This window comes from Schistocerca gregaria, chromosome 1 (assembly GCF_023897955.1).
Source record: "Schistocerca gregaria isolate iqSchGreg1 chromosome 1, iqSchGreg1.2, whole genome shotgun sequence".
Classification (NCBI taxonomy): Eukaryota; Metazoa; Arthropoda; class Insecta; order Orthoptera; family Acrididae; genus Schistocerca; species Schistocerca gregaria.
The window spans coordinates 932,029,692-932,049,842 of NC_064920.1; the positions used below are offsets into that span (position 1 = coordinate 932,029,692).

Consider the following 20,151-nt stretch of genomic DNA (forward strand, 5'->3'; position numbering starts at 1 on the left):
GAGCACAGCAACTTTAGCACGTTCATCTGTGCGTGTTCTAGGACGATGTAGAGGTCTTGGATTTAAGCTTCCCGTTTCGTGTAGACGAGTTGTGAGACGACCAAACATACGGCGCGAAGGCGATGGCTTGTCAGGGAATCGTCTTCTGTACAGTCGTTCTGCCTGAACAGCATTTCGTCCACCTACAACAGGTTTCAGTACAGGTATGTAGAGTAGGGTAGAAAACAGACATATTAACTTAATAATCATAATGTTCACTAACAGTACTATCAACAAACAACAATCTCATAAAGTATTTCCCGTCAACGTACATTCTCCATAGATCAGCAGCGTTTCTACCATATCTTCATGTGTGTACATTATACTGTACAGTATAAGTTCCACAACACAATGTTTATTCACAATGTGTACTACCTCAGTGCCTTCACTACATTACTCTCATGCGCGACCACACTGGCAAGCGGTGTACTGCACGCCAAAGCAACAACACATGGGATGCTCGGAGGGTGGTGGAGTACAGGAGTTTGCATGGGTCGCAAATCATAAAAAGGTGAAGTGGTAACTGTGGCAGTAGTGGGAATTACGTTGGACACTTGACTACGTAGAGCCAGGCCCTGCTCGACAGGCACAATGGGTCATATAACGCATTAGATAAACATTATTTTGGGTGTGCAGGATAAATAAGACAACCTGACGGGCATACACCGATCGCTACTGGTTCATATGGTGTACGTAGATACGTAAAACGTGCAAGAAGGAAACCATGATGTGCTTATGAGAGTTCATGGCAGCAGCCCGTATTATTCGTTTCGGACCTCTTGATAAGTATGGAAGTGTGATTACGCATGTCAATCACATCGCGATTACGGGCAGGTTGGGGTTCACGCCTGAGCCTCAGGACGTGCGCTAGCAGCGCATGTCGGGTGTTTCAAGCGTCAACTTCGCGTCTCAATATCTCGGAATGTAATGGGAGTATTGCGATGCAACCAACGCCATTGTGTATGTGCTTTGTCATGCTATGGATTGCTGAAGAAAAAATATAGGAGGTCCATTTCGAAAAACATAAGTTTGTGTTAAAAAACACATATGCTTTCGTTTTAGAATGTTTCCAAGTACGTGCATTCATGGGCCCCAGCGCTACATTGATACCGGTGAAAGTCGTTTTCCATTAGCTGTTATTGTTCTAGTGATATTTTGGGTGGACTAGATAGCTGGGACACCCTGAATATCAGATGTCCTATGAACATGTGCCTTACTCTAATGTGGCTATAAAGAGCATGTTTTATATACACAGTTACACATTGACGCTTAGTCAGTGACGTCGTTCTTCATTCCAGTCATTCCCTTAACCCAGACTCATTGAAAGTTCTAAAATGTATCCCAGTTGCCAAAGGCTACCCATTTGTAAATTTTCTCCAATATTTCTACATTTTATAGTCATCAGTCAGAGGCGCGATCCCTTACATAATATATTATGTTTTCCAGCCGCAATACATGTATATTTGGCGGCCATTTCAATGAACATTCATCATTATTTTATATAACATAAAATTATTTTATTTTAAATTAATGTGTGTCATATGTAGCTACTGCGGTTTCACAAGTTGTCTGAAGCGTAGCAAGTTCGTAGGGGTCTGTTACAAGCTGGTTCTTTAGTCAGTGTCATCCTTACCTACTGCGTACTTCATAACGAATAATGCCTTTAATTTCACTCACTATGGTCAAAGATCAGTGGATGTAAAATCAAGTTGCAGAGTGAAGTTGTAAATTAGCTTGGTTCTACACAATTCTCGCTTCATAGGGCACTAAGAAGAATCCTATCTGCGCACCGTACATGTTATTCCATATGAAGCAACAGCGAGATGTAAATCCTGAAGCATTTTCATAATTTTTACCTGGTTAGGAACTGAGAGGCTGCAACAGCGATGTCTATGACCCATTGTATCGGAAATATTTCTGCTCGTCACTTACAGAGTTGCTGCTGTCATTGTTAAAAATAAATATAAATTTTCCGCAGAATATGGAGCTTTACTTTCATATTGTGAACGAATTTTAAAAGAAATTGTCACAAACTCTGGTACTTTTGGTCACTTGTAAGAAGAGTTTCCTTGGAGGTATCATATGGTTGCAAAGTGTACATCGAAACCCAGAATGAGATTTTCACTCTGGAGCGGAGTGTGCGCTGATATGAAACTTCCTGGCAGATTAAAACTGTGTGCCCGACCGAGACTCGAACTCGGGACCTTTGCCTTTCGCGGGCAAGTGCTCTACCAACTGAGCTACCGAAGCACGACTCACGTCCGGTACTCACAGCTTTACTTCTGCCAGTATCCGTCTCCTACCTTCCAAATCTGTAAAGTTTGGAAGGTAGGAGACGGATACTGGCAGAAGTAAAGCTGTGAGTACCGGACGTGAGTCGTGCTTCGGTAGCTCAGTTGGTAGAGCACTTGCCCGCGAAAGGCAAAGGTCCCGAGTTCGAGTCTCGGTCGGGCACACAGTTTTAATCTGCCAGGAAGTTTCTGTACATCGAAAGTTCCATGCTTGAGATGATATCCCCCGACTTTCTTGTGGCATTTGCAGCAACGTTTGATATTTAACTTTATATCAGATATACTGTTACTGTATGCCTCACTGCTTCACTGAACCACTTTTCAGTGATTTCCGTATAAATAGTGTAGATGAAAAGAGCTACCCACAACAGCAGCGAAAACGTTATTAATTTCATCAAAATGTGACCCTGTCACACACCCAGAAGAATTTTATTGCAACGCAGCTGGGGCTCGAATACCTTCACTGATATTTACCCAGTTATTTATTATCGCTAATAGTGCACTCGGTACCAATGTTGCTGGAATTACGGCTAATCCTACCTGTTATAGAGAGCGCTTTTCATTTACCGTCTTTGTACAGTGAACAAATGTATAACAAAATAAGTCACTGCGAATATCATTCGATTCGTTGAGGATAGCGAAAGGAAAGGAACGTTCAGGTCTACGTAGTGTGTGCGTCTTCGTGAAGTCACGTTATCGGGAAAAGTGCAAGGACAACATAACTAATCACCATGCCAGTGAAGAGACATAAATTTTTCTGGTGTTTAAATCAAGTTCAACTTTGGTTGATAATTTTTCCAGTACAAATAGCCTAGATGGATCTAAAGGATTGTCATTCGTTACCGTTTATTATGAATATAAATTTAATGGCGAATACCTCCGTGACACGCAACCGTTCTCGTGCCGTGTTCAACAGTCGCATGCTATTTATCCGCCACCGGAGGACGGAAGCCAAGCCTGTGACGAATTGTGAATCCGCACGGCACGCAGCTACAACATTCCAGTAAAAAAATGCTGTTTTGTGTTTGCTGCGTGACTGCGTGTTTTTGGGTACCGAGGGCGACGTCGGAGACACAGATTTTTCTATTCATATATGGTGATCATGGCGAGAAACAAAGTTTGCCTCTTTCATATAACATTCCAAATACTAGTACATGCAGGTGGGTGGATGAAATGGCACTCCTTAGATATCCGAAAGGCGTGTAACATTGAGTCACGTAATCGATGGAAAATCCAAATACAATTTCAGGGATTATAATCACAAGTATGTGACTTGGCCTTACATGTATGACATAGGCAAATGTTAACATAGAACTAGCTCATGATGACATACCGTACCGTGAAACGATTTGGCGAGAACTGTCGAATAAAAAATGAGCTGCCTTGGATTACAGCATGTTTACCATAGAGGTTGCTGCCGACTAATGCTAATCGTATTAGAAAATAGACCCGCCACAGTACAGCAACTCAGTCGTTAATTCAGTAATTGATACCAACAAAATCTTCCCTGTCAGGTGCTGACTCCATAGCTCCACGAAGCACGTTATGTGTGGGGCACAGAGATTAGCATGTACGCTCCAGCACCGCCATTGAACGTACGAAGCTTGGAAGCTGGTTAGTAGGATTGTTGAGGAACAGTACATCGTGCTATATGCTAATGGCAGGATATGCCGAAAATTACATCATGTGCTACATCAAGACGCCGTTCAGTCAAGTAGAATTCAGGATTCCGTTGGAAAAAATGGCTCCTGTTTTTATCTAATTTTATTTATTTGTTTATTAGGTTCCGTAGGAGCAGACGAGGTAAAGTACATATTTCATAGAACTTGGTAATACATAGTTAGAGAATGCTGATAGAAAATTTGCTAACAAAAAGCATTACAGAATTAATAGGCCTTGATAGACAGCACGTTACTGAGATGAGTTCTCAGATACTTCGAGGAACTCCTGTACTGACTAGAAGGGGTGTGCCTCTAGGAAACCTTTCAGCTTGGGCAGAAATACTTTGGGCTTACCAGTCAAAATACTAGTGTGCACCTTTTTTTACAGTGGTTGAGCAAGCGTTCTCCAAGCGCATATCGGTTTTCCGTCTAGCGTTATAGTTTCTTCTTGACGAGTTGATATTGATACGTAAAAATCCCATGATGCGGAATGTATGTACAGAAATGACAGAGTTTGAATAACGGCCTACATGAAGTTCGCGAACTGACAACCGAGCCGTGCACGGCTCGTGTTCCAGCTGTTTATTGTTTGTCATCTTCTCTTTACGGCACTGCCGCCTCGTTTTCTTATTCGACTTACTGGCGTTACTAAGTTCGTGTCTTGCCTGCCCGTGAGTGACAGAATCAGCGCTTATCGAAAAGAGCACTTTCGTATTATGCTTGAAGTAACCCGTAGTATTTCCGGCTCGTCGTGTGTGGGGAGTTCAGCGAGGGACGGAGCGCCAGTGAGGCGCGGACAGCCAGTACTTGCCGATCGCTGGCCACACACATGAACTGCTCGTCGGAAGGAGATTGGAGCGGGAACGACCCCCGGATCGTGGTTCAGTTGGTCTCTCTTTGGGCGACGTGTATTTAGTCTTTTGACAGTTTCTGAGGCTCGTCAGTTGGTCATCTTGCCGGACGTGGGTTGGTTCCTTCCTTGTGCAGAGATGTCGTCGCCGATGGGCAAGAGTTACTCCTGCATGGTTGGGTCCGAGCTAGTATGTCTGGGTCGCCGTCTCCGAGTTCCGAACGGACATCAAGTTGAATCGGGTTGGAGCTGCAGTGAGCTTCGGACAGCCGAGATTCGCCTCTAGCGGTCGCGCGGTTCCATACTGGCCGGCGGTGCTGTCCGGCACGGCGTGTAGTTCAAGAGATTTGATGTTGTTCTTCCTTTTTCTTTGAGTGGTTATTGTGCGTTGACTGTGTTTGGAAGCCAACTATTAAGACACAGTCCTGCTGATATCCTCGTCCTTCCTAATGTTTTTGGTGGTTGTCCGTTGGTCGGGCGGAAGGGAGTTGATTAGGTTGTTGGTTGGTTGGTTGGTTTTTCATCCGTGCCTAGGTCGTGCTGCCACCCGATTTTTTAGTGTTACACTTGGTTGCCTGTCTCACCTAAACTGTTGTTGGAGTTTCCTCCCCAGCCCCACACTTAGAACACTTCTGAGCGCCACTGTCCTGCGGTTTGTGATTGTGATTTTCTTTTGTCGCAAGTACTGTGCCAGGCCTTCAGCCGTGTGTTAATGTTCAGCATATTCAGCATATGGCCTTCAGCCGAACCTTACATGAAGTACTTTCATTTTAGGCCTTCAGCCGTGTTTTTTTTATTCTTGTTTGCTCTGTATTTAGGCCTTCAGCCGCGTTTGTTTTAAAATCTGGGGCTTTGAGCCGGAAGGTTTAAATTCTTGTAGCAAGGCTTCTCTTTCATTATTCTGAATTCTTAAAATGGTCTTCAGCCGTAGTGTGTAAATTCTTATCTCAAGGTTTGTCTTTAATTATCTTAAATAATTGTTTGGGCATTCAGCCGTCAAGATATTTCAAGTTTTCTTAAGATGGTTTACTGTTGTCCTTTACTATGTAAGTGCTTGTCATTAAATGTTCCCGTTTATTATGTTGAAACATTATTGGGTTTTCAGCTGAGCAATTAATCAAAAATTTCCCAAATGTGGCTTTTAGCCGAATTTTTTTTTTCAAAGGTTCCAATGGCCTTAAGAACTATGGGACTTAACATATGAGGTCAACAGTCCCCCAGACTTAGAACTAACTAAACCTAAATAACCTAAGGACATCACACATATCCATACCCGAGGCAGAATTCGAACCTGCTACAGTAGCAGCCGCGTGGTTCTGGACTGAAGCACCTAGCCGAAATATGTAAATGCTTGCCTTTTAGAGCATCTCCTTTGCTGATCTGAAGTATTATTTGGGCCTTTACCCGAGAAGATATTTTAATTTTCTTAAGTAAGGCCTCAGCCGTTTCTTTAAATCCTTGCGTTTTAAAAGGAATTATTTAAGTTTTTTTTTTATTGAGAAAATACTTGGGCCCTCAGCCGAGAATTGATCCTTGTTGTTTTAAAGAGAAAACTGTGTAATGGTTTCCGAGGAATAAAGTTGTGTGTTCTTGTGTAACTAACAGTAATTGATCTTTGCCCCTTTCCACAATCTGATCCGCTCTGTCCTGCGTAACCAGATTTCTACAACCGAAAAAGTTTCTGATCGCCCTTTTCTGGGCTAAGAATATTCTTCATGAGTTTGAGCAAGGGAAGTAAACAAAACGTCGCGTTTGAGTCTCAGAAAGAGTGGGGACCATTCTTATAGCAAAGATAGCACTAAGTTTTAGAATTTAATACTTCGAAAGCCTTCTATGTACCTCAGTTCAATGGAGTAAACACAGTCGACTACACTGACTGTGTGGCCACCTTCAGACCATAATTTAGCTTTTACAGTGGTTCCGTGTAGAAACTATGCGCACTGTGGTCTGCTGCAGTTCCGAGTTATGTGCATCGTAAAGCAGAGAACCCAGAACAGATCCCTGTGGCACACCCCACCTCACACGATACCAGATTCAAGAGTAGACCATTTTTATTCGCGCTACAGAATGATCTTCTGCTTCCTGCTTTCCAGATATGAAGCGAATCGTTCCTTGCCTCTTCCCATAAACTCCACAATGCCTCAACTTATACAAGGTCCACACAATCGAATGCTTTTGTTAAATCGAAGAAAATCGTTGCTGTCCTAGACGTATACTTTGGTCCTGCCAAACATACTGCACATCGAGTGTGTACGTTTGCTCATCCATGACTCCCTGCAGCCACCAGCACATTCCATGTGGCAAGGAACCACTTTAGAGTTGCCAAATTGTGTGTCAGTTATTTGAGAAACACTCCACTGAAACTGGAGCATCTACATCTACATACATACTCCGCAATCCACCCTACGGTGCGTGGAGGAGGGTACCTACGCATCTCTAGAGCAGCTGATCTCATTCCTGCTGACCACACATTGGATGCTATCGGTGGAGATGTGCGCATCTTGAATATAATGGACATGGAAGTGGATGCCACTCGAAGGCTTTCAACAGTGTCGTATGGGAGATGTTTGCATGGGATGAAAGAGGGCCACTGGCAAGTTACCTATCGGCATCATTTACTGTAAGACCACGTACATCAGAATGATTGTCCGCAGGTTTCGTGAGACGGTCTATTCCTTCACCTAGAAAATGTACCACTCTCACAGCGGAGCTATGTCAGAATAATTAAAGCTTTACCTTTAGTACAGATGGTTACATGTGTGGACCGACAAATCACCGAACCTTAACTCTGCTCAGCGCATTTAGGACGCTATTAAATGTGCGTGGGTGGGACACTGCTACAACCAACGCCCCATAGTTAAGGGCGATAACTGAGCGATAATGGATCAGAATGGCAGGCCAGCGCTTTCATTGTCTCGTTCCATACTGTTTCATATTTGTCTTTAGCATTCTGGGACTCAAGGGGAGGCTACAAACACTGCTAGGTACATTTCTCTAATTTATCTGCTCATAAGTGAACATCCCACTTAGGTACGACACACATACTAGGGCATCCAAAACGTAACTTTACCGTCGTTCCATATTGGAACATACATGAGTAAAAAATCTCTGATAATTTTACGATCTACCGTCAAGAACTGTACAATGGCTTGTGCAGCGTCTGCGTATCTTGCAACTGTAAATTCGAGGGAAAAAAACTACACACAGCGAAGGAATTTTCCGAATAAGATAGAGATCGGCAAATGTAATTTACATGTACAGACTAACACATTCGTACAGTTCCAGAAAAATGGCATGATTTATTCAAGAGAAAGAGGTTCAGAAATTGAACAAATCAAATATGGAAGCAGTTAGTCGGATTGGGAATGATTGACAGAGTCGTTTTACGTGTCCCTGAGGGATACCTTGCAAAATTCAGTCCAAATGGCACGCTAGGTTGTCGAAATCCCGAGATGGTTTGAGGGCTCTGTCCATAATGCCCCAAATATTCTCAGCTATGGAGAGATGTGCCGGCCTCGTGGGATTAGCAGAGCGGTCTAAGGCGCTGCAGTCGTGGACTGTGTGGCTGGTCCCGGCGGAGGTTCGAGTCCTCCCTCGGGCATGGGTGTGTGTGTTGGTCCTTCGGTTAATTTAAGTTAAGTAGTGTGTAATCTTAGGGAGTGATGACCTTAGCAGTTAAGTCCCATAAGATTTCATACACAATTGAACAATTGAGATGCGCCGGCCTTGCTGGCCAAGGTAGTGTTAGGCAAACACGAAGGAAAGCAGTAGAAACTGTAGAGTATTGTGGGCGGGCGGGTTAATTCTTGCAGAATGTAAGACTAGTATGGCTTGACATGAAGGGCAACAAAACAAGGCGCAGAATTTCGTCGACGCACCGCTGCGCTGCAAGGGTGCCGCGGATGACAAATGAAGGGGTCCTTTCATGAAATGAAATGGCACTCCAAACCATCATTAACGTGACTCTGGCCGTATGGTGGGCACAATCAGGGCGGCAACCCACTGCTGCCAGTGGCTTCTCCAGAGACGTCACCGCTATTTATCGGGGCTTAGTTAGAAGTGGGACTAACCACTGAAGATAGTTATACTCTAACCAATGATATTCCACACCTAATATGCCCAACATCACTGCAAATGTGCTTGGGGATGTACAGAGGTCAATGGTAGCCGGCGGAAGGGTCATTGTGAGCTCAGCCCTCGTTGTGTGAACCGGCTATTTGTTGTCCTTGTAGTCACTACTGCACAGGTTGCACGTCTGATTGATGATAATGATCAGTCTTGTACTCTGAGTCCTTCTCTGACGACTGTTCGGTCCTCACCTTCTGTCGTCACCATAGGTCGACCGACCACTTCCTTCTTGACGCAGCGTTCGTCCATGGTTCATCCACTCCTGCCAACATAGTCAATACTAGCATCGCCTGTTCATATGTCAGCCATTTGCTGATTACTACAACAGGCATCTCTGAACCCAACTAAATGTCCTCTGTCCAGTGTTGACATCATGGTTTAGCCACGTGTTGAAACACTCACCACAGCATTCCTCGAACACCCGACAAGTAGAGCAGTTTCCAAAATATTCGCTCCGAGCCTACGTATCATCACAATGTGCAGTCGGTCAGACTCAGATAGTTCACGCTTCTTTCCTATTCTACTCATGGACAGCACGCTCACTCCTACTGCAAGCACCGTGATTGTGTCTGATTAGCAGTCATTCCTCGCCAAGTGTCACTGCTAACGCCTGGACGCAGTGCTGTAAGGGTGCCGCGGATGACAACCGAAGGGGTCCTGCCATGAAATGGTATGGCACCCTACATCATCAGACCTGTTTCTTGGGCCGTTTGGCAGGCAACAGTGGGATCAGTACCCCACTGCTGTCCGGGGCGTCTCCAGAAGCGTCATCGCTGTTAATCGGGGCTTAGTTCGAAGCGGTTCTTATCACTGAAGACAAGTAAACTCTAATCAATGACATTCTGTACGCGTATGTCATAATGTTGTGACTGGTCAGTGTATAATCCAGGTAAAAGAAAGGGAACGCTTCGCCACAAAGGCCTGATAAGATAAAAAGAACGTGTATTGAAAAATTAAACATCTGAGTAAATACAGCGGAGAAATAAGTTTAAAATGCACTGTTGTTCGATAAGACGGATAATAATCAATCAGTGGAAATATACGCCACTTTTAAATACCTAGAAGTGTGTGTCTGATGGAAGACGATTTGAAACAAACCATGACAATGAGATTGATTGCAATAAATTGCTAGAAAACGTAATTCATCCATGAAGTAGGCCGGCCGCTGTGATCAAGCCGTTCTAGGCGCTTTAGTCCGGAACCACGCGGCAGGAAGAGTCGCAGGTTCGAATCCTGCTTCGGGCATCGATGTGTGTGATGTCCTTAGGTTAGTTGGGTTTGAGTAGTTCTAGGGGACTGATGACCTCAGACGTTAAGTCCCATAGTGCTTAGAGCCATTCCATGAAGTAGCTAGTTTAAGAAATCGTCGTACTTCGGACTGGATTGTATTTTTCGTCATATGGTTACAATTAACAAATAAAATTAATAGAGTTTCGAGTAGATAGACAAAGAGCAACGCATTTCGTAGCAGACTCTTTCAGTAGGCATGTACGTGTCGTGAAGATTCCCAACTGTCTACAAGAGAGACTTTGTACAGAAGGAAGAAGTTAACTAACGAAAGTCCTCATGCGAACGTTCCAGGAATGAAAAAGCTACCCATTTCCTCCTCGTACATACCAAAAGTGGAAATAGAGAAGGATTAAAATGACAAATGTCAAATGCATCAGGAGAATTAGAATACAGTGTGTCTCACTTTGTACGAAAGTTAGTTGTGTCCAACAAATTTGCAAGGTATTCTGATACCACAAAATTATGGTGCCGACCTTATCACTTAAAAGAAAAAAACATTAACACAAATTATAAAATAAATAATTTATTAATAACGTGGTAAGCGCCAATAAGAAAGTTTCTGTCTCAAATGCTGCTATAGGTAATAAGTTTAATTGCGTGATTCATGTTCAGAAATACGGCAGTAATATTTTAACAACAACCCCATTTATTTTGGGAGAGATTAAAAAAAATATGAAATTCAAGAAACAAACTCTCAGTGCAGACTTCTGTTTCTTACACAACTGCTTTCTTGGGACCAGATGTTGCAAAGCGTACAGTTTTTTTTTCTTCTGATTATGCACCACTAGCGCGAAAGTTTTAAAATAAACACCTGCGACAGATACCACCTTTTTGTTAGAAAATTGGATTACCGTTGCTGAATAAGGCCGAAAATGGAGTGGGAAACGTATTTCAAATAAGACACAGTTTACGAACGTTTATTCCGTCTGCCTCGTTTTCATCTGAGTGCCGTATATATGGACACATAGTTGACAGAAGTAATCAAAGAGTTACCGGCTATTAGCTTCCCCCCAGACGGAGACCGATGTGTGTAGGATTTGGGGAGGAGGTGGGGTGGAAGGGATGGAAATAGCGTGAGTCTGGAGAGGTGTAACTACTGTTCGACTACCATTAAGCAATTAGCTGGGCTCTAAGTGCTTTAGGTTGTTCTTTAACAACACTGTTACAGATATAGTTTGATACTGGGAATTTCTGTAACCGGTCCACTCCGCTTTTCAGAGATTTAAGCCCCCATCATCAGACGAACTTCTGTGAAATAATTCGACATTTATGTGTTTTGCGTATCACATAGGGGTAACCTCTGTTACTGTTCCGCAGCAGACAGACAAAACAAAATCACTGTTGTAGCACGTGGTGAGTTGCATTGCCCCTTGTATGTAAGACACAAGCAAGCATACAGCTTTATACACGAGTCTGTAAGGTAACGGGCGAGTTGTGGTGCCCTGAAAATATTCTAAGTTCGGAGTTGGCGTCGCTCTGCGGCGGCCTCTCGGCGCACCGCGGCTCCTCGTCGGTCGGCCGTATGCTGCCGAGAATAGGCCGGAGAGAGAAGGGCAGCCCCAGCGCGTAGTCCAGGCAGAGCGCGTGCCTGGGAATTCCATGTTGACGCGGTGTCGACGACTGTGCTTTGTGTCGATGAAGGAGATTTATATGGCGGGAGTGCCACAGATGGCGGACTTTGTGAAACCATAATGGCAGACATTTCACAGTTCATGCTGAAATTAATAATAGCCAGGGGAATCATGATACCTTAAAAAAAAACATGTACATTACCATTATTTGCACGACGATTCTGATGGCGTAGTCATATTTCCAATATCTTTATTACTTTAAAGTTTAGTGTCGGACTGTAAATTATACAAGTAACACCAAGCAACGACTATCCAAAATCTAAACGGTTCATCCGATTTTGTCGATCGTTGTGTTTTTAGAAAGCTATAGTGTAAACCTAAATTACAGACAAATAACTTGAATAGTACATAAGTTATTGAAGGTCGAAGTGACGATTACTATTGATCATGTCAGGCCATAAGTACTCCTCAGTTACAAGAAAACACGGTAGCAGCTTGCTTATCAATATATTTATTCGTCGATGTCTTTGTTTATATCCGACATATACTATTAATGAAGAAATTGGTTAAATATTTACCGTGTTTTTGTAAGCACAGAGAAATAAGACTACTGGCCTACCTTTCGTTTCTATTCCTTTGCTATATTTTTATTTGATTTGTTTATGTATTTAATTATGTGTGTTTGAGAGTATTTATGGTCCAGCCATAGGAATATTTATTTAATTTCAAGTTATTTAAATGTAAATCCAGTATTTTGTGTGTGTTTCAATATGTATGTGAGTGTGCGTTGGCTTGAAGAAATGTCGGGAGTGTTCTAGCCAGTCACAGCGCTCGTTAATAAGGAGACTGGTTGGAAGTGGGGGAGGAGTGCTGGAAGGGATTTGGGGTGCTGGACAGGCCGTCGCAGGAACTACGTTGGAGAGTGGGGCAGTTTGTGCGTGATCGCGGGAGGTAGAAATGTTTCATAGTACCGACTTGTGCACTGGTGAGATTTCCGTGGCTTCTGCGGTGAAGGCGTAGTATGCGTGTAGAAGTGAATATCGCGCAAGCTACGTTGTTGTCGCTACGATCGCAGGTTCGAATCCTGCCTCGGGCAAAGATGTTTGTGATGTCCTTAAGTTAGTTAGGTTTAATTAGTTCTACGTTGTAGGTGACTGATGACCTCAGAAGTTAAGTCGCATAGTGCTCAGAGCCATTTGGACCTTATGTTGTTGTTCATAACTAATTACGTGAAGTAGGAATCTATTGTTTCCGTGTTATTCAACTCGTATTTTATTTAATTGCTGGATTATCGTCATCAATAAGTGTTTTGCAGTAACTAACGGCATTCTTAAAGGTACCTCTGCTATCGTTCTTCTTATTTAAAGTCGTTGAAAATAGTACCTGCTGGTTTTATTTAACTGCAATCTTTCATTTATAAATTGCTATGTAACATTCAAAATTCGCAATTGCCAAGTGATAGGAACTTTCGACCATTCGATTCACTTGTATATTCATATTGTATACTGTACACTTAGCAGTATTTGGCTTGTAAATCGGCAACTACGTATCCCAGCTCCTAGACAACGAAACCAGCCAAAACGTTCTTTATTTCAACTCTGAATCAGATGGTATGTAGCTGAAGGCCACTCATCAACCTTTCTATGTGGAAGTCCGCATGTCATGGTTCTGGCAAGACAGATGTGTGCTCTGATCCAAAATCAGTTCTAAGTAGTTTTGGTCATGAATGAAATGTGTCAGCATCTTATGGAGTTAAATCATACGTATTTAAAACATTATATTTTGTAAAGAAAACTTTATCTTTTGTGAATATTCTTGGTAAGTCTAGTTAGTTGTTTGAATGAAGGTGTAAATGTGAAGTAATATAATAAATGAATATTGTTATTCCTATTAACGGAGTAAATGTTATCGTGATAATTGTATCAGTATGAAGAGAGTGAATCGTACTCTCAGTGGAAATCTGTAAAGTGCACCTGGACAGTTTACTGGACTTGGACTAATTCTGTGAGTCAGATAGGGAGCTAGTTTGATAATGGTAGATTTTATAAATTTGTCCATTTAATGCACCGTCCATGAAAGCTGTTAGGTTGTACCTAGTCCAGCGAAAAAGACACTGCATTGTGCGGTTTAGTACTAATTTCGGTTTGCCGACAGGCAGTCTGTGGACAATATCTTCGCGCGTATTTTGTGGGCCACGGTAGTTGCTTTCTAAAGTCTAAATGAAGTATGGAGCGCAACCTTCACCGAATTGGGAGGCTTTTCACCATGTGAAAATTCTAAGGAATGATGATTTAAATTTGATCGTGGAGTGCCACAAAGTGAACGAGAACGTTTAAGAAAGATAAAGCGAGTCTCCAATTTTATGTGTAAACTTCTCCTTTTGAACTAACTACATTCCGTGTGGTGTATTGTGCAAGTTGAGAACGTTCAAAGCGATCGGTTGTGTAATGTTTGTGTGAGCGTTGTACCACAGACAAACCGTTTGGTGACCTTCTTAGTAACTTATTCGGCTGAATAACGTAAGCTACGAAGAGTTTCTGTGATTGCTTGTGACTGTCGAAACTTTAACTAAAGATTAGCAAGTGCATGGCGATGTTTTTTTGAAGCAAACTAGCAACAATATGTAGAAGGTTTCACTTACAAACTGTCCATCGTTTAACTGCTCTGTTAACCCGATAGCAGAAATCATTTGATACGACATGTAGAGGCGTGTAGTTTGCTTAGTTTCCGCTACATCTTTCACTAGCCGAAAAACATAATTCTTTATTCGTTTTCTAAGAACTCAGGGCTGTAGCCCCGCATAGCAGAAGAAGAGTGGGGATTTGTGTGTGCTGTCCTTAGGTTAGTTTAAGTAGTTATAAATTCTAGGGGACTGACGACCTCAGATGCTCAAAGCCATTTGAACAACACTAATCGCGCCGTTACAGTGACTTTACATGAATGAAAAAATCTTTGCAGTAAAGAACATCTTGAGCTTCTCTCAGGGCTGTACTAAAATAATGCTTTGTTTTGTCTTGTGCTTCTGAAGCCGCACAGTTTATCTCAAAGTCGTAGAAACAACACGCAGATGTCGTGTTAACACGCACAATTCTGCCCGACGATGCAAGTTTAAACCTGTGAAAAGTGTGGTGACGGAAGTCGTGGAATAGCGATATCGACACATATGAATGGCGCTACTATCATCTACACAAGGTATAAAAGGGTTGTACGGAGTGGAGCTGTCATTTGTACTCAGGTGATTCAAATGAAAAGGTTTCCGAAATGATTCTGAATACGGAATGGTAATTGGAGGTAGACGCGTGGCACATTCCTTCTCGGAAATTGTTAGGGAATTCTGAATTACAGGAGCCACAGGGTTGAGAGTATGCCGAGAGGACAAAATTTCAGGCATTACCTTTCATCACGGACAAGGCAGTGGCCGATGGTCTTCACTTAACGACCGAGTGCAATGCCGTTTGCGTAGAGTTGTCAGTGCTAACAGACGAGCTGCATAACCGCAGAAATCAATGTGGGGTATACAACGAACGTATCCGAGTTCTTTGCGACTCGTTTGAAGTGCTTCCTGAGCTACACTTCTGGCCATTAAACTTGCTACACTAAGAATAAATGCAGATGATAAACAGGTATACATTGGACAAATATATTATACTAGAACTGACATGTGATTACATGTTCACGCAATTTGGGTGCATAGATCCTGAGAAATCAGTACTGAGAACAACCACCTCTGGCCTTAATAACGGCCATGATAAGTCTGGGCTTTAAGTGAAACTGAGCTTGGATGGCGTATACACGTACAGCTGCCCATGGAGCTTCAACACGATACCACCGGTAATCAGGAGTATTGACTGGCGTAATGTGATGATACAGTTGCTCGGCCACCATTGACCAGACGATTTCAATTGGTGAGAGATCTGTTGAACGTTCTGGCCAGAGCAGCAGTCGAACATTTTCGGTATCCAGAAAGGCCCGTACAGGATCTGCAACATGCGGTCGTGCATTATCCTGCTGAAATGTAGGGTTTCGCAGGACTCGAATGAAGGGTAGAGTCGTAGGTCGTAACACATCTGAAATGTAACGTACACAGTTCGAAGTGCCGTCAATGCGAACAAGAGGTGACCGAGACGTGTAACCATTGGCCCCCTCATACTATAACGCCGGGTGATACGCCAGTATGGCGATGACGAATACACGCTTCCACTGTGCGATCAGCGCGATGTCGCCAAACACGGATGCGACCATCATGATGCTATAAACACAACCTGGATTCATCCGAAAAAATTACGTTTTGCCATTCGTGCACCCAGGTTCGTCGTTCAGTCCATCATCGCAGGCGCTCCTGTCTGTGATGCAGCGTCAAGAGTAGCCGCAGCCATGATCTCCGAGCTGATAGCCCACGCTGCTGCAAACGTTGTCGAACTTTTCATGCAGATGGTTGTTGTGTTGCAAACGTCCCCATGTGTTGACTCAGGGATGGAGACATGGCTGCACGATCCGTTGCAGCCAAACGTTAAGATGCCTGTTATCTCGACTGCTAGTGAAACGAGGCTGTTGGGATCCACCACGGCGTTTCGTATTACCCTCCTGAACCCAGCGATTCCATATTCTGCTAACAGTCATTGGATCTCGACCAACGCGAGCAGCAATGTCGCGATACGATAAACCGCAATCGCGATCTGCTATAATCCGACCTATCAAATTCGGAAACATGATGGTACGTATTTCTCTTCTTTACACGAGGCATCACAACAACGTTTCACCAGGCTGTGCCGGTCGACTGCTGTTTGTGTTTGAGAAATCAGTTGGACGCTTCCCTCATGTCAGCACGTTGTAGGTGTCGCCACCGGCGCCAAACCTGTGTGAATGCTCTGAAAAGCTAATCATTTTTCTTATCACAGCACCTTCTTCCTGTCGGTTAAATTTCGCGTCTGTAGCACGTCATCTTCGTGGTGTAGCAATTTTAATTGAGAGTAGTGTATTTGAGGCAATGATTTCCGAATCGCCCGACATTATATCCCATCGAATATTTATGGGACACAACCGATAGGTCAGTTCGTGTACAAAATCTTACACTAGCTACATTTCCGAAATTATCTCCGGGTATAGAGACAGCATTCCTCAATATTTCTGCAAGGGACTTCCATCGACTTGCTGTGTTCATGCCACGTCGAGTTCCTGATGTACTACGTTGGGCAAAAGGAGATCAGAGATGCCGCACTACCTATGTCACCTCAGTGTAAATTGGGACTGGTGACAGTAAACTCGTAGCTTCAGTCGGTAACATTCTGAACTGCCGAGTGTGTGTAATGTGTTGAGATTTATTGTGTAGTGGTTTTTGCATCAACTGGAGCGTTCGAGAGTGGAGGCTGCTGTGTTGCAGAGGGCCTGCTGAGCTACAGCGTGGCGCAGGGTGCGCGCGGCTTCACGGACCGCCTGTACGACGGCAGGGAGGCGGCGGGACACCTGTCGGCCGGCCTGGGGACGCTCTCTGACGGCAGGAAGGCGCAGGACCTGCTGCCGTCGCTGGAAGCGGGGCAAGGTAAGCGTGCGCCTGCAAGGGTGCCAAGTAAACCAGCATGCGAAGTAGGGGAAAGATGAAGTACGAAGCCCACATTCTCTCTGACAGCGCATCAATTACGGTTTTCTTCACAGCTTGAGACCCCCTCATATCATTATTCGAATATTTATTTTTGTATATCAAGTCTTTTACTAACTCAAATGAGACACCTGCATAATGTAACAACCCACCCATCACTTATCTGGTTTTGGTGTGTGTTCACTCCAGGTAATTGACTAACAGATCAATCGAGAGTGCAAAACTGCCGCGATGTCGGATAACGCAAAGAAAGTAATAAGGCCCTGTGACTCCTGATTGAACTGCGGTGGCAGTGTTGATATTGATTGATAAAGAATTGATCCCTTTTAATTAAAAAGGGCTGCACATTGATGTTGGATTCAGCTATTGAACACCAGATGCAAATGTTGAACATAAAATTAATTAAGATAGTGACTTGGGATTTAATCTACTTGATTGAAAGCAGATGCAGTCGATTAGCAAAGATTTATTTTAACTCACAACCTTCAATCATCACATTACATGACTCTCCTAACAGGCAGTGGTAATAAATTGCGTTTGCCTGGAGTAAAGTGCGATAAATCAAGAGCAATTCCTATTGACTGACCCAGGCGTAATGCGAAGTGCGAGATGAATTCTACAATACACAGCCCATGAAACCCTCGTGGAAACTTTACCGATGTGATCCAACAAATTAATCAGTGGCCGGAGCGGGCGCAAGCGGGGCGGGGCGGCGTCGTTTTGGGGACCCCGGCCGACCTCGTGGTGGTGCAAGGCTGCACTCGTCTATTCACTTCTAGCTATCTTGCTCAGTACACAGCTGAACAAAAACTTTCTATCTCCAAGCTCAATCGTTCCGTTTGCTGCGTCCTAAGCTGCAGAGATGCTCACTCTCTCTTAGGCAAGCTGAGTAAAGAACGCCATGTCCGCACTCTAGGCAAACAGCGAACGGAAGACCACAACACAGACTCCTCCCATTGCGCTCTTTGCCTCTGTTTCCCCTCCAGCAAAATCACTTACGCCAATTGCAGCGCAAGTCCCGTTAATTATGCATCGCTTCCCAGCTCCGACCAATGCCTGCCCAGGGAAGTGAATAAATTCCCACAAAATTTCTCTTCCTCTCAACTTCTGCTATTTAGCTCCTCCCAGACCACCCATCAAGGTTAGCGTCTGTACAAAACACCAATTTTTTCTGGAATTCTGACTCCCAGGAGAGGACTTCAAATTCCTTGGTCCTACTTTCCCATCGGAGGCCGGCGTATTTCATTCTGTTGCACTTCACCTGATTTACTTCAGACTCTGTGGACCGTGAATTCAGCGTGGAGTTGCTATAGTCACTAACACGCATATTTTGGCCTCTGTTGAGCGCTCCACCATAGCTTTGCGCGGCTTTCTCGCATGTTTCACTGAAAACGGGACGTTAAGGCAGCTGGAAGATGTTACCACTGTCTCAGAGATTGAGTCGCCCTAAGCTGCCTATTGTCACTTCCCTTCGCCGCTCCCCAGCTGGCCAAGGTCAACTCGAGTACTTCCCTGGGATAAACTAGCCTCCAGTAAATCAACACCTTTTCACAAAGTTTTCATGTCGTGTGATCACCCGACATTAATTATTCCAATACGTCCATACTTTAACCTCTACAAGATGGATTGTGCCTTGTCAGTCATTTATGTTCAGCCCTACTGTTTGCTCAACGTGAGTTAGGTGATCTTTAATGACTTCATGTACTGGGCTTAGTTCTTGCTATCTTACAATAAATAAGACAATCTTTTGGCCAATTAAGTCATTGAACCTGAAGCTGCGTCTGTGACTGCCTTGTAGACTACCATACAAACTATCCTGTTGAAATCAGGTGTTTTGAAGTTGTACAACAAGGTAATAGATCTCAGAATTCTGATTCATGAGGGGCCTTCAATAAATAATGCAACACATTTTTTCTGAAAGTAGTTCATTTTTATGTAGGATTCCAATACACCATATTATTCCCCATTCTTTAGCCTACAAAGCCTTTTCTTTTTCAACAAAATATCCTTTAAGTGCGATGGGCTCACGCCACCTTATTGGGAGGACCCTTATGCCCACATGGTACCACTCTACACTTCGACATCAGAGCTAAAGTCTTGCTGCGTCGATAACCTCCTCATCATCCATGTACTGCATCCTGAGGAGTGCTCCGTTCGTTGGTCAAACAGATGGAAGTCAGAAGGTGCGAGATCTGGGCTGTGGTGTGGATGAGGTACAGGAGTCAAATGAAGTTTTGTGAGCTCCTCTCGAGTGCACAGACTTGTGTGAGGTCGTGGAGAAGGGCAAGTTCGTTTCCATTTTGGTGGTGAAGCAGGCTCTGAAGTCATTTCTTCAATTTCCTGAGAATACCACATTACATTTCAAAGCTGACGGTTGCACTGGTTGACGAGTGTGTCAGGACCACCAACAGAGATGTACAGTTTTGCAGAAAGGTGTTTGATTCCGATTTCTCGATCACCTCGAATGTGTCTGCACTTCCCAACATTGCAGGAGTCACAGCTGTGGCCGGCCTCCACCCCAGAGATCGGGCACGTTTGCGCGACCTTGTTGCGGCGATGACAGACGCCTTCACCTACGACTTGCTGTGCTTTTGTTCTCTTTCAGATCTGCGATTACATTCAGCAAGCGCCTGTGAATATCTGCGATACTCTGGTTATCCGCCAGAACAAACTCAATGACAGCTCTCTGCCATGAACGCACCATCGATACAGACACCATTTTGAG

The 20,151-nt window shown here is 43.8% G+C and overlaps 1 protein-coding gene across 2 annotated transcripts in view; it reads left to right on the forward strand.

Moving 5' to 3' along the window:
• Positions 1-20,151, forward strand: part of LOC126275269 (discoidin domain-containing receptor 2-like) — a 741,207-nt gene that overhangs the window by 616,858 nt on the left and 104,198 nt on the right. For both annotated transcript variants that reach the window (XM_049977182.1, XM_049977183.1), the window contains exon 7: positions 17,211-17,369. In XM_049977182.1, the coding sequence (XP_049833139.1) occupies positions 17,211-17,369 (159 nt within the window). The remainder of the gene's footprint in view (positions 1-17,210; positions 17,370-20,151) is intronic.